Here is a 26,426-nt window from a genome sequence, read left to right on the forward strand (position 1 = left end):
GGAGAACCGGTTGCAGAAATTTTGAGTAGTTCGGAGAACTGGCAAATACCAACTCTGACTGGCCCCAGAGTGGTGTGCGAATGGAGATTGTGCAATATCCTTCCCCCAGGAGTGGGGAGGGAATGGAGATTTTGCAATATCCTTCCCCTGCCATGCCCATCAAGCCACACCATGCCCACCAAGCCACGCCCACAGAACCAGTAGTAAAAAAAAATTGAATTTCACCATTGACATGGAGGCATAATAATAATAATAATAATAATAATAATAATAATAATAATAATAATAATAATAATAATTTTATTTCTATACCGCCCTTCTCCCGAAGGACTCAGGGTGGTGTACAGCCTATTTAAAAACACAGACAAAACAATGATATAAAATTTAAAATAATTAAATAAGTGGCTCAAATTTAAAACCCCAATAAATTTAAATACCCCAATTTAAAACTATTGTGTTGATAGTCCGGCCTGGCGGAACAACAGGGTCTTCAATGCGCAGCGAAACACCCGGAGGTCGGAGATCTTACGAATTTCCGGGGGCAGTTCGTTCCACAGGGCTGGGGTCCCACAGAGAAGGCCTTCCCCCTGGGCGTCGCCAGCTGACATAGCTTGGCAGATGGCACCCTGAGGAGACCCTCTCTGTGGGAACGAACTGGTCGGTGGGAGGCTATTGGTGGCAGAAGACGGTCTCGGAGGTACCCGGGTCCTATGCCATGGAGCGCTTTAAAGGTGGTAACCAACACCTTGAATCGCACCCGGAAGACCACCGGGAGCCAGTGCAGCTCGCGCAGGAGGGGTGTCACATGGGCATAACGGGTTGCGCCCATAACCACCCGCGCGGCTGCATTCTGGACCAGCTGGAGCCTCCGAGTGCTCTTCAAGGGGAGCCCCATGTAGAGAGCATTACAATAGTCCAACCGGGAAGTAACAAGGGCATGAGTGACCGTGCGCAGGGCGTCCCAATCCAGAAAGGGCTGCAACTGACGAATCAGGCGAACCTGATAAAAGGCCCCCCTGGCCACGGCCGTCATATGCTCTTCTAAAGACAGCCGCGCATCCAGGAGGACACCCAGATTGCAAGCCCTCTCCATGGGGGGCAAAGATTCACCCCCAATAGTCAGCGATGGCACCTGCTGACTATATCGGGGTGCCGGAAGCCACAGCCACTCGGTCTTGGAGGGGTTGAGTCTGAGCCTGTTCCTCCCCATCCAGACCCGCACGGCCTCCAGGCAGCGGGACATCACATCAAGGGCATCGTTGGGGTGGTCTGGGGTGGAGATGTACAGCTGAGTATCATCAGCGTACAGATGGCACTTCACCTCAAAACCACGGATGATCTCACCCAGCGGCTTCACATAAATGTTGAACAGGAGGGGCGAGAGGACTGACCCTTGCGGCACTCCCCATGCGAGACGCCTCGAGGTCGACCTCTGCCCCCCTGCCAACACGAACTGCGAGCGGTCGGAGAGGAAGGAGGAGAACCACCACAAAACGGTGCTCCCTATTCCTAACCCCCTCAACCGCTGCAGCATGATACCATGGTCGATGGTATCAAAAGCCGCTGAGAGATCTAATAGGACTAGGACAGAGGAACAACCCCTGTCCCGAGCCCTCCAGAGATCATCCACCAACGCGACCAATGCCGTTTCTGTGCTGTACCCCTGCCTGAAGCCCGACTGGTACGGGTCTAGATAGATGGCTTCATCCAGATGGCATGCAAGAAGTAATCAGTGGACAGAAAGACTTATAGACCCTCACCAACACAGATGACCCTAAATTCATGTCAGCAAAAGGGAATTGTATCTTTCTTTCATCATTTTTAGTTTGAGCATAAAGATGAAAAGAAAAAAAGTTTCAGAGCGCAGACCCTGAGTCAAATAATGTTTCTCCATAAAGTACTCTCCAGATATGTTAGGAGTAATGACTGGGATTTCTTTGAGTAATGCTCAACACATCAGGATCAGTGGTGGGTTGCCTCCAGTTCGGACCGGTTCGCAAGAACCGGTAGTAAAACCGGCGGGAGGCCCTGCCCACCACCCCAGATGTCATCATCAGCGATCTGTGCATGCACAGAAGCTTCTGTGCATGCGCAGAAGCAAGGCGTATGCGTGAGCAAAGCGATCGCGCACGCACTAGCCCGTTGCGAACCGATAGTAAAGGTAAGTAGAACCCACCCCTGATCAGGATGTTGACTACCTGAGGAAAGCCGAACTATAGGGACTTTGAAGAGGATAGCGTCCTTATGTTATGCCTTATCCTTCAGTACAATTTGTCATTATGTAAAAATACTTTCTCTGCCACATATAATCATACAAAGCCACTTTAACAGTATACTCATATGTTTTAGTAATAAGCATGCATTCAGAATTACTTTAGGAAAAATAAATCCACATCTAGAAACATAGAGGTTAAATCATTTCTGCCAATTGCTGACCAAGCATTGTTGGTTTCAAGGAATCAAAACTAATCAGCTAATTAGATACGTGTCTGAAGCTTTCCAGCATTTGTCTCTTAGTACTGAAGTACATACTGTATTTTCCTTACCATTATAATAAAGGGTATAGATTAATTGTGGCCCTCCTCCATCCTTTGCTGTTCAGAAAAAAATATCTTTGATGTCTAGCTTCAATATAAATTGGCCCCTTCAGTACGCTATACAGTCCAGTACTTAATCTCGGAGCAGGCAATCTGTAATCTTCTCAATATTTTTGGATTTCAATTCCCATTCTACTGAATGATGTTGGCTATTTTGATTAGTTGGATTTGGAGTATAGCAGGATTTGAAAAGACATACCAATTTTATCCCACTGATATTGTATTTTAAGATAGAGAAAGACTAGAGCTCTCTTGTTGGGTCTTTGAAAATAGGCAGCTATGATAGTTTTGGAGCAAAAATGGATAACATTTTAGTCAGGGGCTAATGCAAATAAAGAAGTATTGCTGACTTAGATCCTTCAAGCTACATATAATCATTCCCTGATTGAAAAAAGACTACTGATCAACTCATACAGTATAATACTATATCACCTTTCTAGGTAACTCAGTAGGCGAAAAAGAAGTGGAAGATGGAGAAAAGAGCTCATACACCTAATAGTACCAATATAAGGGCCAATTAGGTGGCCAATTCGCTTAATTCTATATCCTGCTAGCCCCTCACCAAATTTTTGGGGTGTTTCTATATTTTCTTTATTTGTTTACTTATTTAATTTGTATGCCACCCATCTGTCCTATAAGATGACTCTGCACAGAGTCTAACAGATATTGTACAAAAGAGCTACCTCTTGCCAAATGTTGTATTTCATTCAGTCTATAAGGGGAAAGAAACTGATACAATAGCCATATCTTTCTGGAAATTTAAAAGCATATTTACTAGTCGTGTGCAGTTATTTTACAGATTAAGATAAGAAAACAGTGGATAAAAAGGTAAAGGTTCCCCCACGCATATATGTGCTAGTCGTTCCCGACTCTAGGGGGCGGTGCTCATCTCTGTTTCAAAGCTGAAGAGCCAGTGCTGTCCAAAGATGTCTTCGTGGTCATATGGCTGGCATGACTAAATGCCAAAGACACACAGAACGCTGTTACCTTCCCACCAAATGTAGTCCCTATTTTTCTACTTACATTTTTTACGTGCTTTCAAACTGCTAGGTTGGCAGAAGCTGGGATAAGTAATAGGAGCTCATCCCGTTACGCGCACTAGGGATTAAACTGCTGAACTGTCGACCTTTCGATCGACAAGCTCAGCGTCTTAGCCATTGAGCCACAGCATCCCTTTTTTTCTCCCCCCCATTCCAAAATAACTTCCAAATTTTCGCTTTTAGAACTTTTCCCCAGTGTTCTTTTCAGAATTCTTCCAGGTAAATAAAAACATACTTATGTCTGTCTGCATGCACTTCACGCTTCCATTCCAATTCACAGATTTCCAGTTATATTCAAGTTGGAGTACTGAGCAGCTATTCCAGAACATTTACCTTTCTTTCCTTTTATGCCTGATTGAAAATTTGTTTTAGAATGTCATCTTGCTGAAATAGTCAACCTTTTTTCAGCTTCAGTTTCTTCAAATATTAACCACTAGGATGTGTTGTTAATTAATGAAATCCATTCTTCCTTCCTCCTACATACAATATTTCGTGTACCATTTGCTGCCACACAAACCCAAACTCTAACAGATTCCTCCTGTACTTAACAGTTGGCAAGGTTTTTTTTTTTTTTTTTTACAAATCCTTCACCCCCCCCCACCAATATATCTTTTAAAGGTGGCGGCCAAATTGTTCAGTTTTTGTTTCATCAGTACAAAGTGCTGTTTCAAATGTGTTTCTTGAGTTTTCTTTTGCACTTTTTAAGCCATGATTTTTGTGATGAGATATTTTTTGACAATTTTCTCTTGAAGATTGTTGTTTTGTTAACTACACTGTATTATGGAATTATGGACAATCACTCCAGTGTGAGTTTATTAAATTTATCACTTGGTCATTTGTAATGATTTGTTATTTCTGTATTGCAGAATTTTTGGGGGGGTCCTTGAGATATTGCCTCAACAGTTCTATTTCTTAATAGTGTTTTTCACAGTTAAAGCTTCTAGTTGGAAGTGTTTAAAGATTTATTTTTTTTAGTCTTCCTGAGTTTTCTAAGTGTGAATTATCTTCACCTATGAATGTTCAGGCAGCTGTTGGGAGGAAAAGCACATGATTGTTGAGTGTAGAGAGAAAAAGGATTACAATCAGAGATGTTAGAAAGGTCAGCAAATGTGTACACTTGTGGAAAAATCTTCCTCTTTCTGGTTGTAAGCCAAACTTTTGGGGCCTAAATAATAATAAAATAGTAAAATAATAACGAATGGACATGAAGAATATCCAAACTTCTGCATCACGCATATTCACAGTTTTATTATTTTACTATACATGAATAGTAAGTATGAACTCAAATTTGCACAAAGAATTCTCATTTAATTCAGGGTCAAAATGACATTTCATTAAAAAAGACTCTTTTTTTGATAATATATCTTTTTACACATTTCTGTTTTTCTATCTTCTTTCTTCCTATGTTTCCTTTCTATTGCTACCTCACAACCTTAAATTCTGAACATAGTAACATAGCAGGATATAATGGTTGCCTAGAGATCAGATACTATAATCTTTCATTTTTTCCTTAATTTCTTCCTTAGTTTATGGTTACAGTAATAATAGAAATGAGATGTATATTTAGATACATGGGAATTAAAGCAACGGTCAAGTAAAATTTGCTTAAAAACCTTTGCCACTTTTAAACAAAAACAACACTAAGCTTTTTAAATTTCTACTAATATTCCCAGTTTGAATAAAGGAAATATTTCCAATCTTATTGATTCATCTGATTCATTTTATAACAAATTGGGCATTTTACCTTGCTTTTAACCAGCTCTCAGAATTCCTGAAAATTTAATAATTGGCTCCCTCAGAAGCTGGTATGAACTGCTGTAGCACACCACTGTCCAAGCTGGAACTTATACCAGTCAGACTAGATGTAGTCATTTAATGATTCCTTAGGAATGTACATGTTCATATACATATCTAATTTTATTGAAAACTTTAAACAGAAGAATAAGACTAATTTAAACAGAAGAATAAGATTAATATGAACTAAAATACAGAAAAATAAAACAGGAAAGATGAAAGGAAAAAAAAAAAGAAAAAGTGCCAAAAGAAAAAGAATAGCAGTAAAATACAAATGAAAGAAAAAAGTTATAAAGAAGTGGCTTCCAATAGAAGTAAATTGACCTCTCTCTTCAAAGTTATATCATGTCTCTCTTCTTTCTTTCTATTATATATCCTATCTAATAATAAAAACCATGAATCATAAGATTATTTTTATTCTATTTTATGCAGAATCCATATTGGGTTTCCAATCATCAATAAACATAAGTTTTGTCTTTTCTCTAATCAAACAAGTCAATGGACATTTCAGTAACTTCACTGAAGTTATGGAGAGCCATGGAGAAGTTTATTAGGTATACACACACACACACACAATGTTAGATTGAAGAAACTGCTCTTTTAGGAACTATTATTTATCAGAAGCTTGCTTTGTTCTTTCCAGTTTCATCCATTTTAATCTAGCCTAAGAGCAAGCCAACTATTCATCCAAACCCGATTAACTGAGAATCAAAAGGTGGATGCATTCTCTAGATACAGGGAGCAATTATAACCTCTTCCATTTCCTTTAGTTGTTTTTCTCTGTGAGCTGGTTTTTCATCAGTCTCAATATCAGCCAAGTTGGCTGGAATTCAGCTTCACCTCATACAAACCTTGGGAAAAGTGAGGAAAGGTCAGATGGCATAACAGATTATACAAACTGGGGTTATGTAGTTTACATCCTGAAGGCATGATAGAAAGCTCTCTGTCAAAAGAAAAAAAAAACATACTTATTCAGAAAACAAGAATTTGGCTTGCCCAAGTTGACTTGTTACCTTCTAACTGAAGACTGACCAGTGTGATTAGAATATATTGACTAAATATTTGTTCCTCTTTATAGAAGGATCTCTATCACAGCTTATGAAATCCAGAGGCCAGTCTCATTTACAAAAGGAAAAAAATCTGGCGTTGCTCAGCATGCAGGAAGTAAATACTTAAATATATTTATCTCTCTGAATGCTCTTGGTATTCTGTCAAACTAGACATTGGCTAGTTTTGTATTAGAACAACAAACTTGTTCTCTGAACTTATGGATTCTTAAGTATCATACAGCTCACCCACAAGAAGATTGCATGAATGGGCTTGAAAGGGTCTTCTGGAAAACCTCCTGGGTGGGTGTGTGGATTATCCATTCACCAATATTTTTAAAAAATAAATGTGCTCAGTGGGAATCAGGTGGAAACTAGTTGGAAGAAAAGAGAAAACAGAGTACTTGGTCAGAATGGAGTATCTGGGCATAAAATATGTCAAGCTATAACCCTGGTCCCAAACATTGAACATACGCAACATATTTTTGCTTGGCCACACTTTTGTATTTAATAGATCAGAGAACTTAAAAGTTTTGAGTTCTAGGGATACCTTTAAATTTGATGAAATAATTGCTGGGAAAACAAAGAAAAGCTTAAAAACTGATCAAAATGTAAATGCCATGTGAGATATTTGATGTTAATTAAATAAAATACCAAGAAGAATGGAACAGCCAAAGCTCCTCTCAGAAACACATTGAAACACAAAGATACTCATTTCCCATCTTAAAGCTACACTTTCTGTCTATCTCAGGAAACATTCTACTATTTTTTAGAATAGAATAGAATAGAATAGAATAGAATAGAATAGAATAGAATAGAATAGAATAGAATAGAATAGAATAGAATAATAGGGCTGGAAAATCTTCTAGTCCAATTCCCTGCCCATAGCAGGAGGCCTTATTTCATCCTGGACAAATGATCGTCCAATCTTTTCTTGAAACTTCCAGTGATGGAGCACCCACAGCTCCAGGTGGTAGGCTGTTCCATTGGTTAGTTGTTCTTATAGCCAGGAAATTTCTTAGTTCCAGGTTGGATCTCTCTTAACAAGCTTCCACCCATTGCTTCTTGTCCTGCCCTCAAAAACATTGGAGAATAATCCTCCATCTTTTTTATATTGTGATGACCAGAATTGAACACAGTATTTCAATTGTGGCCTAATTAATGTAGTATAAGGTGATACTATCATTTCTTGTGATCTTGATGCTATTCACGAATGAAGGCAATTAAAAGGCTATTCTTTTATTGATGCAGCCTAGGACTGGTTTTTGGTTTCTTTTTTTTTTTTTGCAGCTGCAGCACATTGCAGGCTCATACTTAAGATAGGCAACAAATAAATTTAATAACAAACAAACAAATAAATAATGCCTTTCAGAGAATTCTTGCTTTTAAAAGGTTTATCTACTTCACTGTGATTTCCAGTATCTTGAAAAAAAAGATGACAGTATGCATATATATGTAGAGATAGGTGTAGATATGATGAGATAGGTGTAAATATAATGAGATAGGTGTAGATATGACATATCATACACACTGGTGAATATGCCAAATGCATTGAGTGTGAACAACACACCTTGATACACTCTAAAAAACCATAGACCATTCATAGTTTTTGTAGCTTTAATCAATAAAATCAGGTTTCATTATCAATGTTGATTCTGTGAGATTATGGTATGGATAAGTACTTTATTTCAACAATGTAAAATCTGAATCCGGCTGGCTTCTCTTGCTAGCTCTCAATGCTGGCCACAGAAAACATTCTTTGGTGTTGTTGAAGTAGCTAGGCATGAATCAGTGGTGGGTTGCCCCCGGTTCGGACCGGTTTGTAAGAACCGGTAGTAAAACCGGCGGGAGGCTCTGCCCACTAGCCCGGACGTCATCAGAAGTGATCTGCACATGCGCAGAAGAGCGCATGTGTGCACGATGCGAACCGGTAGTAAAGGTAAGTAGAACCCACCCCTGGCATGCATATATCACTTTGTGGTGGAGATAAAGTTATAGTGGCAGATGGTTTCACATTCTATTGCTGATTAACTGATCTAATAGAAAGTTCATCCTAATTATATATTTTGATAATGATCAGACATCTTTGACCTAATCATACTTTCCCATCCCAACTTATATCATAGGGTTGTTGTTCTAGGAAATTTGGAGAAGGAAGCATTATGTTTGCCACCTTGAAGTGTGCAAAATAAAGGCAGGACATAAATAAAAAATAAGTCACAGTCCACCGTAGCAAAGCAAATATAATGGTTTTTCTAATTCTAATCTTACATTACGTAGCCTTGAAGTCCTTTCTATCTTCTTTAGAATGGATGGAAGCATAAGTAATGGAATGAACAAAACTTAAAATAGTGCCATGATATACATGAAGCACTGTAGACAGCAGTGAAATCTGGCTGGATCTATCTGGCTCGCACGAACTGGTAGCGCCAACGGTGGGAGGCTCCGTCAACCCATTGGGATGTCATTACGTCCTGTTTTTGACTCTCTGTGCATGCATGTACAGAAGAGGTGCATGCATTCACATTTCCAAACCGATAGCGAAGGTATGTGCATTTCACCACTGATTGTAGACCTTTGGCAAATTTCTATATATCCATACCTCATCAGCTTTGGGGCAACCTTAATAGTACCTGCTCTTGATGAAAATACTATATGGTTGTGTGAATTTAGCCGAGAAATGGGATGGGGAGAGCAGTCCTATGTCTGGTAAGGAGCAAACGAAAAGAGAATGTGGAACTGTAAAAGCAACTGAAAAGAAAGTAAGTGGTGGACAAAAGGGAGTCAGGAATATGGGGACACAGAGAACATCTTGTCCAGAATATCTTAAAATGTTGCGGTGGAAAAGAAGCATGTAAAGAAAAAATGTTCTGAGAATTAAGAGTGATACTTCATTTCTAGTAAAACTTCTTGCCAAGTCTGCTGTTGAGGAATAGACAACTGAAGAACACAAGAAACTATTTTCCACTTACAAATTTCAAGTGAAAGGAAGTTTACATCAAATTACTCATATTCTGCAGTGTAGGAGGAAAGGGCAGGAGACGGGCAACCATCCTTTGGGGAAAAAAAAGAGGAACATGATGACCATGCTTTATTTTGTATCCGTTGTTTTGGTCTTTCTTTCCTGTTCTCTTGAGCATTAGTGTTCTCATTCTCATTCATGTCATTCATTTTGCTTTCATGCCAGAGCACTGTTTTATTTGGTTAACAGCCTGTTTTGAAGCAAAAACTCCAGAACATATGTACTGTTGCAGACTGGACTAGAGATCATTGGTTGCAGAGGTAAACTTTCCTTTACATTTCCAACATCAGCATGGAAATCTTGAGTTTGACAGACTCACATTCATGCCTGTCCATGTAGCTCTTTGTGTGAGTTAAGGGCAATTACAATTCCCAGTGCAGACTACCTCATAGGATTGTTATGAAAATAAAAATGAGGCAGGAATATATATTAACACACTGACTGCCCTGCCTAGTACATAATTGCAAATTAAATAAATATCAAATATATTTTGATTGGTGAACTGTTTGGACAATATAAGAAAAAAACCCTATAGCAGGTGTCTCCGACCTCCATTTTTGCCAATGGTGCTCGCCCGCTGCTTGCACAGAACCATCCCCTCTCTTCCTGCACCGCTGGCAGTCCACAAAGCCAGAAAGATTGGGGACTGCCGCCTTATAAGGTCCTTTCTAGAAGTACAATCCCCACTATTTTTTCCCCCAAATATTCTCAGTTCAGACATAATTTTTTCCTGCTGCTTTAAATTGTATGAGACCTAATCAGCTGGATTTGTTTTAGCAAACAGCCAACATGGGACAAGTCAGAGACTGACAGCAGTTACTTGCCCCGGGCAATCTCTGGCAAGTGAAGGACATAATTCCTTTTATCTCTTTCCTCACATTTGATGTACACATCTGAATCTTCTAAATTGACCTGAGGCTACATATAGGCCATTGAGGGAAGGAAAAAAGGTGCTGTCTTATTAAATCTGCTCCATGTCCTAAAATATATATTGAATTGTAGAATGATTTCTTGATTACTTTATTATACTTAGCATTTCTATCTGGAGCCACTGCAGTTGATTATGCCCTCCAGTGTAGGCTTTGTAGGAGGAGATAATGTAAATAAAGCTACCATTAAATTACTGCAGTAAATTACTGCAGTAAAGCTATCTTGAAAAGTATTGTACCTGGATGAAGTATCATGATGTGTCAACACAGGTTCTGACAGAAAACAGTCCTACAGACAATACTGAATCAGATAGATTGAAGGACGGAACAATAAACTTTATAAGAATATAATTTCTAAGCATAAACAAAGGCAAGGCCAGTTTAGCACGATTCCTGCTTTGCAGAGGTCTAAACTGACTATCTCTTCTTAGCATGAACCAACCTGAAGATACTTTTAAGAATTTTGGGCTTTAGCTTTTCTTTATATTTATCAAGTTCCCAGATTGCCTTAGTTTAAATTGGTGTTTAAAATTTAATTTCTCAAAGTACAGTCAAGCATGATATAATAATGCCATCTGTACTAAGATAAATCATCTTAAAAAGGCAGGAACTAGAATAATCCTTCCCAACTTCACCTCTTTCAAATTCAAAAATGAATAGATCAAGGGTGAAATGTAAAATTTGTTACTACCGGTTCTGTGGGCATGGCTTGGTGGTGGTGGGGTAATGTGACTGGGTGGGCATGGCCAACTTTTTTTTTTTAATTTTAACTTTTCAAAGCATTTTTTCTGCAAATGCAAAAAAATGCTTTGAAAAGCCTCTGCTGATCAGGAACACAGCTGGGATCGTCAGAGCCTTTTCAGAGCATTTTTTAAACCACCTCTTCCGGTGAAGAGGTTGCAGAAAAAAATGCTTTAAAAGTCTCTGACGATCAGGCAACTCAGCTGGGATTGTCAGAGAGACTTAAAGCATTTTTTCCTGCAAATTCTTCAGCAGAAGAGGTGGTTAAAAAAATGCTTTGAAAAGGCTCTGATGATCCCAGCTGTGTTGGTGGATGTCAGAGCCTTTTCAAAGCATTTTTTAAACCACCTCTTCTCTGGAAGAGGTTGCAGAAAAAAATGCTTTGAAAAGCCTCTGATGATCCCAGCTGAGCTGCGCAATCATTAGAGGCTTTTTAAAAAACTTTTAAAAGCATTTTTTCATCGGAAGAGGTTGTAGAAAAAATGTTTTTAAAAGTAAAAAAAAAAAAGCCTCTGATGATCGTGCGGCTCAGCTGGATATGGTGGGGGGGAGGGAGGCGCAGGGATTTTTGCTACCGGTCCTCCGAACCACCACCCGCCATCGCTACAGGATCGGGCGAACTGGTCCGAACCGGGAGCATTTCACACCTGGAATAGATACTTTATAGCTGAAACATATACATCCAATACTTTAAACACAACATGCTACATAACATCTGAGATTTTGTTCCCATAATAGGGTAAAAAACATAATGTCTGAGAAGATTATACTCAGAGGTGGGTTTCAGCAGGTTCTTACCAGTTCTAGAGAATCGGTAGCGGAAATTTTGAGTAGTTCAGAGAACTGGTAGTAAAAATTCTGACTGGCCCCACCCCCATCTATTCTCTGCCTCCCAAGTCCCAGCTGATTGGGAGGAAATGGGGATTTTATAGTAACCTTTCCCTGGATTGGGGAGGGAATGGAGATTTTACAGTATCCTTCCCCTGCCATGCCCACCAAGCCATGCCACGCCCACCAAGCTACACTCACAGAACCAGTAGTAAAAAATTTTGAAACCCACCACTGATTATACTATATGCCTAAATTGTATCCCAGGAGTTATTTCCTATAAAAGGAACAAGGTTTATAAAGAAAAACATTTTAACACATAAGGTATGTACAATTCAGGTTTATAATGGAGATTTACTGTAGTCATAACTGATAGAAAAGATTGCGTATTTAATTGCATTCATGATAATGCATTTCTCATTCATTGTAAGTTGTTTCCAAGCTAAACCTTAGAAAATATTTGGAAAAATCTGTTTCATGCAAGGAAAGTCTGTTTTCCTGCAAAGGTTAGTTGGCCTTATTTTTAGTTTTCCAGTGTTAATATTTTTCCATTTTTGCAAAGGAAGTGTAAAGAACTGCCAGTACTAGAAATTAAATTCCTTATGTACAGATCTAATATGACACACAGCCAATAATTACAGTTACATCATTAAAGCTAACACCAATCTGGCATTTTCAGGAGCAATAGCACAAAGGCAATGAATCCCTGTAGAAGTCATATTTTAAAAGGTATTGAAAAATTTGGAAAAAATCTAATTAAGGTTATAATTTAGCTAAGATTATAAATACTGTACACTTACTTATCCATTATCCATTTCCTTGAATTTAATCAGACCTACATCTAAGAGGGTTTCACTATTATGGCTATAAGCTGTTATTGTTAATTGAATCATAACTTATTTACTTTTATTCTACACAGTATGTGTTTTATTTCATATGCATGTATTTCAATTAAACTCATGCTTGATTAAACAGTTGAAAACCAACCTTTTTGTTTCTATAGTTCTTTGTAAAACAAAGTTTAATTATTTAATTTACTTCAAATAATTTGATCAATTAATTATACAATTGCCTTTTAAATACTGCTTACCTCTCAATATAAAATGTACACAGGGCATGATTCTGCTCTCTCTCCCAAGCTTGCTTCTGTATAGATATGCAAGAGCACCATCTGCTGAACACATCACTATGTTTTTGACTAAATATTATCTAATCTCCTTTAGGAATGGATATACAAATAAATAAAATCTAAAGAACAAATGGAGTGGTACTAATTTACTAGTAAGCTTCTAAACATTAATTATAAACAAAATTGACCTATAAGCCAATGTGTCTGCCCATGTGGGTATTAAAATGCCTGCTACATCTTTATCATAGAGAAATGGCATTTATCTAAAGCTATCCCCACTAGTGATTTCATTTGATAAGTTTGGACCAAAGCAACAGTAATGACTATTTATATCACTTTGCAGTAGTAATGGCTGGATAATGCTATGAGAATCATTGAAATCAGTGTTGAAGAGTTGGTCTGAGTCAGGATGTAAATTAGTAATTCTGTGGTTCCAAATGGAGGAAATGAAGTCAATTTGATGTAATCATCCAATGAGAATTATTCTAAAAATACAATATACATCATTTCAATAATTTTGGAATGAAAGCCACCATGCTAGATCAGGAATGGGGAAAGTTCTTCATAGAAAACTTCGTAATAATCTCTCCATTTTTATCCATGAGGATGTTCTTCAGCCCTTTTGCCATATTTAAATCAACACGAATGGGAGTATTCCCATTCAATACTCCACTATTTGTAGTTCTAAAAAAACAAAAAATCATACTGTTAAAGAGTCCCTCTTTCTTCATTAAACCTTTAGTCCATTACTGTTTTCCTGTAACAGTGTTAAAGCCAAGGGAACAAACTATATCTATAACTCCTCCAAAAATATTCAATATATAGGCTAAAACTCAGGTTCAAAATTATACTGAAAACATAAAGGGGTAACAATTTACATATAGCACAATTTCAAGATTACATAGAAGTTCACTAAAATTTATGAAAAAGTAAACGTAAGTCACTTTGATGTCTATTAGCATGTAAATAATATAAATTGTAGATAGCATCAAAGCTTAAGGCTGCAATCTACGGTATATATCTAGGATTAAACCCAATGAATTCAGTGTGAATAATTTCTGAGTGGAATGACTGGAATTATACCATTATAAGCTAACACTTCTTTCTTCAAGTGTAAAAAATTAAAATGATGTCCTTAAACTTAAACAAAATAATATGCCTAATGCATAAAATTCTCTGAAATGTTTTTTAATTTACATTTAGTGTATGAAACTCTATACCTTGTTTTCTGGAACCTTTAGAATTATGTCTTCAGATTAGAAAACATTTTCTTTTTAATTCTAAAGCAGTTTATTACATATTTTGGGGATTGATAGAAAAATATAAACTTGCAGTACATAGGAAGAATGAATCATATCCATTGGAGGGATTAAAAGTTATGAAAGTCTTACACTAATTTGATAATAGTAAAGGCATTCTTTTAAACCAGAAAATAAATTTGAATACATTTCCTGAAATACCGAAAGTTGTTTGTTTGTTTTTTTGCTTTTTCATCTGAATACAAATAATTGACATTTTTCAGGTTGAACATTTTATTTAGGCCAGTATTATAGGAAAGCGATTTTATTTTAAAAGAAATTACATGGCATTGTTAATGAATCAAAAGTTTTATTCTGTTCATGTGTTTTGCTTCGGTGTGTCACAGAATGGGGCATTGTCTCGTAGCACCTCCTTTCTTGGTAAAAGCTCTGGAAGAAAAAGACATTATTATTAGATTTTCCACACTATTGTTTAAACAAAGACAATACTCTAATAATAATGGAGATTGTAGAATTAGAAGCAGTATTTTCGACACATGGCAATTTGTAAAATTATAAACTAATTATGAATACATACAGTATATTTAAATGTTCTCCCTTTTGCAAAGACCATTCAATATTCTTTATCTGTTTGGTAGTCAGGTCATCGCAAAAGACTCTGTACTAAGGTAAAACATTCATTCACCCAACCATGTATTATTTGTTTCAACTGGTGGTAGGTTTCCTTAGTTTGAGGCAGGAATTGTTCCAGTCATTTCTAGAGATGCTACTTTAGCAGATGATAAACAAGTAAATAAATCCAGGAAGAAAAAAATGTCAGATTATTTCTACGCTATTGTATGTTATGTGATAATCAAGAGCTGAGTTCTGAGATCATCCTTATCTCCTTAAATGCGCAGACACTGAATCTGTGACTTCCTGCCGCAAAGAAAAGGTTTATTACTGAGCCACAAACCCGTGAGTACTGTAGCTAATAAAGACTTGATAAATGCAATGCTCAATTTCTTCTTCTTCTTCAGTTTTAAAAAACCCATAATGAATATTCAGTATAATAGAACAAATATGGCATGGTGGTTAACTAAAACTATGGAAATCTCTGTTTGTATCCAGTCACAGCCATGGAAGCCAAAGGGGTGATTGAGGGGTTGACATGTTGCCCTTGGTGTCAATTATGAAGTGGATAAATAAAAAAAATTATGTTCATGCAATGTATAAAGGTAAAAGTAAAGGTTCCTCCGCACATGCGTGCTAGTCATTACTTGTTCTGTCCCCGTCCCACACGCACACACACCAACAGACGTCCAAGAGTTAAAGACCAAACCAGCCGACAAAATCCTTTTCCTTATAATAACGGAACTTGGCAGCAACCTCGTGGCTGCCTGCCAAGAGTTTATTACTTATGAAGGGAAGAGATAACTTCTCTCCGCTTCTGGTACATCAAAGTAAAATGTTTAATAATTACAGAGTAATTCAAGTCCAAAAATAATCCAGCAAAGTCTATAGCAAAAGTCCGGCAATGCAGAATGGCGTGGAAGCTTTCAGCTTTGTTCGTCACAAGGCTTGACTGGCCATCACTCTCCCTTTTATACCCTGTGGGGTGTGGTCCAGTGACTCAGCCTAATCTCGGGCACGCCTTTTCTTCTGTTGCGCGCGCTTATCTCTGTGATGCTGGCATAGATCTAGCCAAGACTCATTACTCTCATCACTGTCCACCTGAGGCTGCGTGGACGTGCTTGGCCCCGACCCTATCTCTTGCCCTTCGGCGGACACTGGAGCCACAACATTACTGACTCTAGGGAGCGGTGCTCATCTCCATTTCAAAGCCGAAGAGCCAGCGCTATCCGAAGATGTCTCCATGGTCATGTGGCCAGGATGACTCAATGCCGAAGGCACACGGAGGGCTGTTACCTTCCCACCAAAGGTGGTCCCTATTTTTCTACTTGCATTTTTTACGTGCTTTTGAACTGCTCGGTTGGCAGAAGCTGGGACAAGTAACAGGAACTCACCCCGTTACGTGGCACTTGGGATTCGAACCGCTGAACTTCTGATCGATAAGCACAGCATCTTAGCCACTGAGCCATTGCGTCCCTGAGATGCAATTTATAGCAGCTTCTTTTTTTTTTTTTTAAAAAAGGCAAATTTCCATGCTACAGATCATTAAGAAAGGGTTAAAAATGCCAACAGAAAATTATGGTACCTTCATATCTGGAATTCTAGTTAAGGTTTTGATGCAAACTGAATCTCTACATATTTGGGATTAAAAGTGGTTTAACCCATTTGAATTAATCATAACATTTTATATTTTACGTTGCAAAGATCTCACACTCCACAGGAATATAGGATAGAAAAATAGAGAAAACACGTACATTTTATTAGATCCAGGTATACTTTCAGGTATACATTATCTAATCAACTCATAGAGACAATATTGCAAAAATATATTAATGGAAACTTTAACATTTGTTAAGATATTTAATTATTCATGGTAGAAAGTTTCTATTAAACACGGATTCAGTTGGAATCAGGAAAACAGAACAAATTTGATAGCTAACTGTAAGGCCTTCACAACTATTCCGATATTTCGTCAATATTCCACTATTCATTAAAGACTACTTAAAATGAATATTAACCTGCCATAAATAGAATATATAGAAATCTATAGAATTACTATTTAATTAATATACTAATTAAATCTAATTAAATTCTGAATGATATTGTATAATTATCATATGTATGCCCTCTGTCTGTCATCTATCTATCTATCTATCTATCTATCTATCTATCTATCTATCTATGTAATAAATCAAATACACTGTGCCAAACTGATTAATAAAAGTTGCAAGGAAGAGAAACTTTACTTACTTATTTTGTTGGCATCCACATAAACACCTTGTAGGACACATGTTCTAAGTAAAACTTCCACATCTGAAGCTATTTTTATAAACTAGGTGGAGTTGGGAAACAGAATTAATAATTATTCATCAATATATTTTGCTTCCTGATCATCCATGAAATGTTATTACAAATTCATTGAGCATTTCATAACTGGATTTTCAAAGGACGCTTATCTTTGATATTTATTTATTTATTTATTTATTCATTCATTCATTCATTCATTCGTTGGTTCGATTTATATGCCGCCCTTCTCCGGAGACTCAGGGCGGCTTAAAATGCGTTAAGCAATAGCTTTCATACTTTTGTATATACCTGCTTAGTAGGGCTTCCGCCTCCCCCCCCAAGCGGTGTTCTTTTTTATATAAAGTCAGCTTTGTATATGTATATTGGATTTGTATATTGACATTACTATAGTTATATTATATGCTCCTTAATAGAATATGGAATTTTTTTTAATACAAAGTCAGCTTTGTATATGTATATTGTATTTGTATATTGACATTATTATAGTTATATTACATGCTCCTTAATAGAATATGGAATTTTTTCCAGAACTAGCAAGACATATTTATCATGGGGTCAAGATTTAATCATGAAAACCATACATTTGCTTGCAGAAGATAGCAAAAGTGAACTTTTCAATATATTTCCTTTATAATAACTAAAGAGTGGCTGAAACTATTAGTTTGTTTAATTGTATTTTTTCCTCTTTGAAACAACATTTTTATTCTTCTAATATTAATATTAAATTTTCATGTTTGACATCTTTCACTAATTTATACTGCATCTACTACTAGACATGCTTATAATGCTATTTAATATATAATGCTATTCCTGCTTCAAAGAAGTAGTCAGGGAGCTATCAACTGGATAGCACTAAAAAGGTTTCACACTTTATTAGAACATAAAGCAGAAATATACTACTTGATACACATATAGTAATTAGTTTATTTTAGTTTCAGATCAGTTATAATTTTATCATTTCATCAGGTTCATGAATAATTTGACAGTCTATTCCTCCAAATCTAAACAATTATCTGCATGAATCAGCTTGTAAAAATATCTGAGTTACTGATTGAAAGAATAACCCATGAAAAAATATGCATGTGTTTATTTTAGCTATTTGTTTTCAATCAGGTAAGATTTTGTGAAAGCTTTAGAAATTCATTTTTTAGAACTGAGAGTTTAATATTGTTGAACACTTGAACACTTGCTGAATTTAAGAGTATTTTTTTCCTTCAGGCAAAAAGAAACTAAATATCAATAATTCAAGAAATTAGAGCTGTTCCAATTTTGAGAGAGAGAAAATTACAGAATAATGGAATCTATTATGCCAATTTCTGCAAGAAGACTCTATGACAAAGAGTGGTTCATTTAAAGTTGTCCATACACATATCTTGCATGCACATAAAAGAACTTGTTCCTGTTTTACAGGCAAATTATTATTCTTTTAAGCAGATTCTTCAGAAATGCTATTGTTCCTAATCTCGCTCTTTTTCACCTGTCAGATTGCATTCATTTATAAATGGTAGCATTTTTAGGAAAAGAGTTCAATGAATGGGGGAATGTTTCTGAAACGGAGCAACAAAAAGAGCTTATTCACTAGTTTGGCACAGGTGACATAATATAATACTGCGCTAATGAACTTTAAAATAACAGTTATATCAGACAGTATACGATAGTAACATATTCTGCTATATACGAAGGTGACAAAATTGTAGGCAATTTAACTCTCTGCTTCAGGATCTTGATTGATTAATAATCAGACAAAAAAAGCATCTAGATATATTTAGCCAGCTTTAATAAAAAATAAGAAACCTGTATCATTAGAAACTAGCTAGCTTGTACAAAATTCCAAAACATGAAGGTTTATCTCTCTCTATATGGTTCCTCCAAGTGCCAGCAGGAACTTCACATGGTGCCCTCCAAACGGCGTTCTTTAAAAATAAAAGTGATGGTGGTTCAATGCTCTTTTGGAATTATATTCACCCTAAAGATATAAATTTTTGCAAATGAGTATGTGAACTGGAAAGTTTTGGGACAAGCAAGAAAGGGTAGCAGGGATCTTCTAATCAGTTGCCTTTTAGTAAACTGTGTGACCACACTACCAGAGCAGTCCTGTTGTGGGAATGTTCATAGCATTCAAAATTCAAAAGTACCTACAAGTAGTCCTCACTTACCGATTGCCTTGTCAACATCCCTCAGTCATGTGATCGCCATTATGCTCAGTAAGCCTTATCCTTTGCCTGACCTGTGGTCCCTGTAGTTTGTACAGCAGTGAGATTGGAGAGGAAGGGTTTACAAGAGACTAAGCAGGCATATGAGGGGGAATAAACCAGGTTATTTGAGTATGGCTCCCAGCCCAAACATGATTGGGGCTGCCAATACCACCACTTTTCTTCCAATATATATTCCCCATGGTGTGTCTGCATAGTCTTTTATAATCCCTTCCTCTCCAATGAATACAAATATTAATCTCCTCCTTGCTAATTGTCACAGCATTGGAGTGAGCATTCTAAGCGGCAGGGAAATGTAAGCACAATCTCAGTCATTTGATTTTCTATTTAGCGACCAATTTGCTTAACAACAGTTATCAGTCCTGTGTGGTTGCTAAATAAGGACTACCTGTATTAGTTTAAAGGTTAGGAGACTCCAGACTATTCTCTCTATTTCAAGCTACAATAAAAATGTTGCAAAGGATAGAATTCTAAGAAAAAAAAATAGAGTAACTGTTATCTCTGCTCAACAATTGCTTGTTCCTAATTCATCTTTGATTATTGGTTTGCACTATCTTTCCCTTTGAATATGAAGCAGAAAAACTACCACTATAAAACAGAGTGTTAGCCATTGGCTTTCAATCTGTGGTTTCCAATATAAATATATAGATTACACTTGTATTTTGTCAGTTTCACTGTATAGTTTCTCTTTTAGAAAATCATTAAGAATGATAATTTTAAAGAGACACGCACAATTTTTTTGTTAGTAATCTCTATCCTCGGTCTGTTCCTAATCTGTTCCGTATAGTTAATACATAGTTAAACCTAGTATATTTTGTAATAGTTAAACTAATTTAATACAATATATTTAATGCAACACAGGCTTGTATTCAATAACAGAAACCAATTTCTACGCAAATACCTCAGCTATTTTTTCAGGAGAAGTCTCATTTTTATTATTTTTGAATTCTTCATTTATCTTAAGTCTTGCAGCTAGATAAAAAAAGAGACCAGGCATTTTAAAAAAATGTATTCATTCAGTTTTTACATATAAAATAGATACTTCTATAAAAATTATTTCCACAGTATGCTACCAGAATTTTATGTGCTAATCTGAAGATATTTTAAAAGATCTAGTCTTTTAAACAGTTAAGTTGCAATATACGATATTACAAAATGTCACTAAAAGTCCCAAATGCATGTTATATTTAAAAACTAACTATTCCTTTGCAACACTTTGAGGAAGTTGAACATAAAACAGTTAACAGTATTTAAAGAAAGCTTACCTGATATATCAAAAAGCAGCATAATAATTATCTTGGATAAGATAAGGCTCCAGCAAGGAGATATTTAAGTATACATAAGCTCCTATTCTTCAAATGTGGCATAATGTGAACAGAATAAGGGGGTCCCTGGTGCTCTCTAAGCTTGGTTGTTTTCTTGAAGATGTTTCATTGGCCAAACCTGGTAACATTATCAGTGCTACAGGGAGTAAAGTTTGTTCTTATTTTATATTCTACTAGCTTGCCCTGTCAGTGTTGATGTGAGTGGTGTTCTTTGGTTGGGTTTGCTGCAGCTTTACTAGCTATGTTCTATTCCATTTCAGGATTACTTTCTTATCTTGACAACCCATTTAGTTCTTAGTTTAAAATTATAACCCATAAAATTATCCAAATTGGCCTCTTTCCAGATCGCCTATATTTAATGGGCATATTTCAGCTTTTTTGTTTGTTAGACAAGGGCTCTGGGATATAAGATCATAGGACTTGAGTTGTAAATCCAATTCACCCTGTTACTGTATGACCTCATATTTAACCCACATACATCATAGTTCTTAATCAGTTTTCGTATAGGCAGATTCGAAAGAATACCTCTTGTACAAAGATTTTATCTTTGTCAGAAGTCAGAAGTAGAATTGTATCTGAGGCAAACATTGATTTCTCCTTTGTTTTTTTCAACCAGGCTTTTCAAACCATGTAATTTTCTCTTATATAAATTTAGGCCTAATGTAGCCAAATTTTCAGCTGCCAGGATTAGGTGCATTAAAAAACCTTTATGAATGATATGTTTCCCATGTGTTGTTTTCTTTTTTATTTAAGCTTGTTGTTGGGTCTTTTGATAAATAAATAATAAATTTTCATTCATGTTGATGACTGATATTTTTTTCTTATTTGCATTCAACTAATTTATTCCAATGCACGATGAAAAGTCCAGAGAGCTATACATTATTTTAAAATTTCAGGAGAAATTTTAATGTATCCCTATCAAGGATGAGAAATCAAGGTTTAGAGTATATAAATACATTGAGTGATGAAACATTTTTTCATCTAGAAGTATATATATGGATCAGTGGTGGGTTTCAAAATTTTTTACTACTGGTTCTGTGGGTGTGGCTTGGTGGGCATGGCATGGCTTGGTGGGCATGGCTTGGTAGGCGTGGCAGGGGAAGGATACTGCAAAATCTCCATTTCCTCCCAATCAGTTGGGACTTGGGAGGCAGAGAATAGATAGAACAGGAGGCAACTACAATTCAACACTGGCAAGATCTTATAATGAAATAACAAGGGACTCAGTGCATATACAGAATGTATAGCTTTAAAAAAACAAGCATAGAGTCTCAAATACAACTACATGCTAGAAGTAATAATCATACATTAAAACTATGTTTTTAAATGCTATGTTTCTAGGTAGCCCACTGCTGGGGAAAGATTGAGCATTTTTCCTTTAGTAAAACTTGTTTTACCAAAAAAAAAAAAAAAAAAAGTTCTTACCATCTAAGCTTCTGGTGTCACCTCTGAACACATTTTGCCTTGTCCTATGTAAAATCTTGAAAACTTTCAAGACCTGTAAATACAATAGAACGTTAAAAGTTTTACATTCTGATGTTATAAAGAAAGCACCATTTGCTCAGTTAAATTTGAAGTAAGAATATCGGGGAAACAAAATATAGAAATTCTCCAAGAAAAAGCATTTGGTCATAGCAGAATGAAATGAAAATGATTCCTAGAAATAGCAGCTACTGTAAATGCTGATATAACAAGCAATCCACATTCCTGCTTCTAACATAGATATTGGTATGTAATACTGGTATGTGAAACTCAGCCTAAAAGACCATATGATAGGTATTATAATCTCAAATTCCTTGCCTGATTCTTAGATAGGCAAGCCTCTAGAAAGTGACAGAAAAGTTGTTAAAGAAGACATTTCACAGATATTCCAGCTATATGTCTGACACAATAATACTTTAAAATTTAAGAATGCTAGTTTTTAGTTTTACAAGGCCAGATTAGCCTTGACCTTACTGGTCTTCTGGAAGGGTCTGAAGATTTGGCTTTGCCATCCTGAACCTGAGATCTGATAGTGGCATTGTGGAGCTTGTTACATTGTGAGCACGTTGAACTACATGCTTGCAGATTACGTCTTTTTATGGTTTTTCATAGTTTTTACTCTTTTAATGTTTTTAATGTGTTTTTGTTCTTATGATTTTGGTTAATTTTTGTAATGGGCAACATACAAATAAATAAACTTTGAGAGAGAGGATGATGTTACCTAATCTTTTGAGGCTAGAACTGTGAGAGAAAGGTATTATTTGAAGGTAAACAGAGTAATTAATACATAAACAAATCAAACTAAGGGAAATTTGACACAGTACTTCAAAAATGCAGAAATTTCCTGCTTAAATTAAGCCAGTTACACTACTGGCTTAATTTAAATAGAGAGATATATCAGTAATGGTATTGTTTTTAATATACAGAAATCACATTATTAGCAGTAAGAATCCTTATAACACTTATTTTTGCAAACCCCAGTTTTTAGTTTGTAGAGAAATAGGTGGAAGAGGAATAAACGTTTTTAAATGAGGATACCAGCCTCTTTGACTAGTGAATGGGAAAAATTCCCATAAAAATACTAAGTGGTTCACAGAAAGACCAAAATACACTAATGCCACTCAAAATATTTAATTGGAATGAACACTGTTTTATAGGAAGACATAAAAATATCCTTATGAACTGAGATATCAAAGAAAATAAAATAAACACCAGAGTAAAAAAATACATATTTACACCTTATTTTACAAAACTTATTTTTTTTAAAAAAACATGTACAATTAACAGGAATTCCATAGATGTATCTTTCCAGTTTAAAACAGGCATCACCTGCTGTATTTCTGCTTGTCCTATAACTATTGAGAATACATGAGTTTTGGAGATGAAACAAAAGTGGTGATAGCAGCTTTTATGGGAGTGAAGCAATAGACATTTCATCTCATTGAATGTATGTATAATCTATGTAACCATTTAAATGAGAACCAGTTTGGCACAGTGGTTTAGCCATTAGGCTAGAAACCAGGAAACTGAATTCTAATTCAACTCAGGCATGAAACCAGCTGGTGACCTTGGGCCAGTCACTCTCTGTTAGCCTAAGGGAGACAGTGGCAAAGCATTGGTGTAAATCTTGCCAAGAAAACTACAGGGATGCTAGGCAGTTGCCAACAATCAACCCTGACCTGAAGACACACGTGCCATTTAAAGAGGAAAAAACGAAGTAGGTGGCTTATCAAAGATGGTGAGAAATGTAGGGCTAATACATTATACTGAACTGTAACGTACTGTATTAGATTCTGGCTTAGTGTGTTGTGTGAACCCAGATGTAGAGCGGTATACAATAGGGCTCTACAGCATTTTAGATGATAGGAAATTGTAGTCTAATTCAGTACATCCCAAGTAAGACATCAAAGAGTAATTCTAAATAAAAAAACAACTTACTATCATTTGAATAATCACTGGCCTTATCACAACCTCACTTTCAGGACCAGATTATCCGGCAGGATTCATATATTGTTTTATTTTATTTATTTTATTTGTCAAGCAAATAAAGCAAGTATTAGATAACAGATATAAGTATAAACATGATTATGAATACATGGAATGGATATGAATAAAAGGACATTAGGACAGGGATGGTAGGCACATTGGTGCACTTATGCATGCCCCTGACAGACCTCTTAGGAATGGACTGAAGTCAACAGTAGACAGTCTAAGGTTAAAGTTTTTGGGGTTTGGGGAAGAAACCACAGAGTCAGGTAGTGCATTCCAGACATTGACCACTCTGTTGCTTATATTCTGTAATCAAGTTTGGAGTGGTTTACCTTAAGTTTGTATCTATTGCGTGCTCGTGTATTGTTGTGGTGGAAACTACATTGACGAGTAGAACATTGTAGCAGATAATTTTATGTACTACGCTTAGGCAGACCGAAGGTGAAGTAGTTCTAAGTTGTCTAAGGCCAAAATTTCAAGTCTGGTGGCATAAGGTATTCTATTGCGAGCAGAGGAGTGGAGGACTCTTCTCGTGAAATATCTCTGGACTCTCTCAATTGTATTAATGTCTGATATGCAGTGCAGGTTCCAGACAGATGAGTTGTATTCACAAATTGGTCTAGCAAATGTTTTGTATGCTCTAGTAAGCAGTACAATATTACCAGAGAAGAAGCTATGCAAGATTAGGTTAACAACTCTTAATGCCTTTTTGGCAATGTTGTTACAGTGCAGTGGTGGGTTTCAAAATCTTTTACTACCGGTTCTGTGGGCGTGGCTTGGTGAGCGTGGCATGGCTTGGTGGGCATGGCAGGGGAAGGATACTGCAAAATCCCCATTTCCTCCCAATCAGCTGGGACTTGAGAGGCAAAGAATAGATGGGGGTGGAGCCAATCAGAATTTTTATTATCGGTTCTCCAAACTACTCAAACCTTCCGTTACCGGTTCTCCAGAACTGGTCAGAACCTGCTGAAACCCACTTCTGTTACAGTGGGCTCTGGCACTTAGATAATTAGAGATGAGAGGTGCTTGACAGAGTGAGGATCGTCTACAAGGATGTGTCCATCCAGCTTGTATTTTTTGTCCTGATTTTTTATTTTGCCAATGCGTAATGCATATTTTGAAAATCAATCGGTCATAACACAATTAATGTTTATTTATTTATTTATTATTTAAATTTGTATACCGCCCTTCTCCTTTCGGACTCAGGGCGGTGAACAGCCAAAATAAAAACATTTATACACAAAAGTTAAAATAATTATTAAAACTAATTAAATGAAATTTGGCCCATAATTTAAAACATATCAATTAAAATCAGTATCAAACGTTAAAACCAACATGGAATCAGGCCAGCCCGGCTAGCTGAAAAAAAGTAAGTTTTTAGGGTCCGATGAAAACTCCGGAGGTCTGGGATCACTCGTATCTCTGGGGGTAGATCGTTCCAGAGAGTAGGTGCCACCACAGAGAAGGCTCTCCCCCTGGGGGTCGCCAGCCGACATTGTCTGGCTGACGGCACCCTGAGGAGGCCCTCTCTGTGGGAGCGAACCGGCCGGTGGGAGGCAATTGGTGACAGAAGGCGGTCCCGTAAGTAAGTAATGTTGCTAGTTTCTGGGCAAGATCTATTTTATTTGTACGTATTTCAATCTTGTATTTTATATATTAAATTTTAGGCCTTATAGTATGCCTTAATTGTGATGCTTCTGACACGGATAAGCAAACATACCGGTAGTAACAATGTGGTCAGGCAGTGAAGTAAGAAAATCAAGAAAAAGGGCAAATAAATATATCTCTTACACATTCTGTACCATATTTTGCATGCACTCCAACTATAATACATTCTTATATGGCTCAAATAATGTTCTCAGCCCAACCACAAAACTTTACACCACCAACAACCATCTTCTCTCTCCTCTTGCCTGCGAAAGGTACACACAGGACCATCCACTAACCTCTGCCCTTCGCATCGCTGGGACCGGCGCTCTTGGAGGAATCCCGCTTATAGAGGTTTCCGGGAGGAACAAAGCCACGCCCATCCGTGCACGTTATTGGTTCTATGAGAACATCGCCTCCACGACAACGACAAATCAGCGGGCGTCCTGCATTCCAAAATGGGAGG

General features: G+C 36.8%; 1 protein-coding gene across 1 annotated transcript; it reads right to left on the bottom strand.

Annotated features, from left to right (window-relative positions):
• Window positions 1-14,640: 14,640 nt before the first annotated feature.
• Window positions 14,641-26,343, bottom strand: LYRM7 (LYR motif containing 7). Its single transcript, XM_070935674.1, has 5 exons — window positions 26,260-26,343; window positions 22,268-22,340; window positions 20,419-20,489; window positions 17,248-17,329; window positions 14,641-14,814 (listed from the first exon to the last, which is right to left on the bottom strand). Exons 1-5 carry the CDS (start codon window positions 26,341-26,343, stop codon window positions 14,744-14,746), a joined length of 381 nt encoding a protein of 126 aa, XP_070791775.1. The 3' UTR covers window positions 14,641-14,743.
• Between the last annotated feature and the right edge of the window lie 83 nt (window positions 26,344-26,426).

This window comes from Pituophis catenifer, unplaced genomic scaffold (genome assembly GCF_029215685.1).
Source record: "Pituophis catenifer annectens isolate HBS135680 unplaced genomic scaffold, rPitCat1.0.hap2 SCAF_2, whole genome shotgun sequence".
Classification (NCBI taxonomy): Eukaryota; Metazoa; Chordata; class Lepidosauria; order Squamata; family Colubridae; genus Pituophis; species Pituophis catenifer.

What these genes read in the sequence shown, in the direction of transcription:
- LYRM7 (XM_070935674.1), bottom strand. Translation starts at nt 26,343, where the DNA reads ATGGGCGTGGCTTTGTTCCTCCCGGAAACCTCTATAAGCGGGATTCCT. An exon ending in TGACACCAGAAGCTTAGATG is followed by an intron (nt 20,490 to 22,267) that starts GTAAGAACTTTT and finishes TTTTTTATCTAG; the next exon opens with CTGCAAGACTTAAGATAAAT. An exon ending in TGTGGATGCCAACAAAATAA is followed by an intron (nt 14,815 to 17,247) that starts GTAAGTAAAGTT and finishes TTTTTCTTCCAG; the next exon opens with AGCTTTTACCAAGAAAGGAG.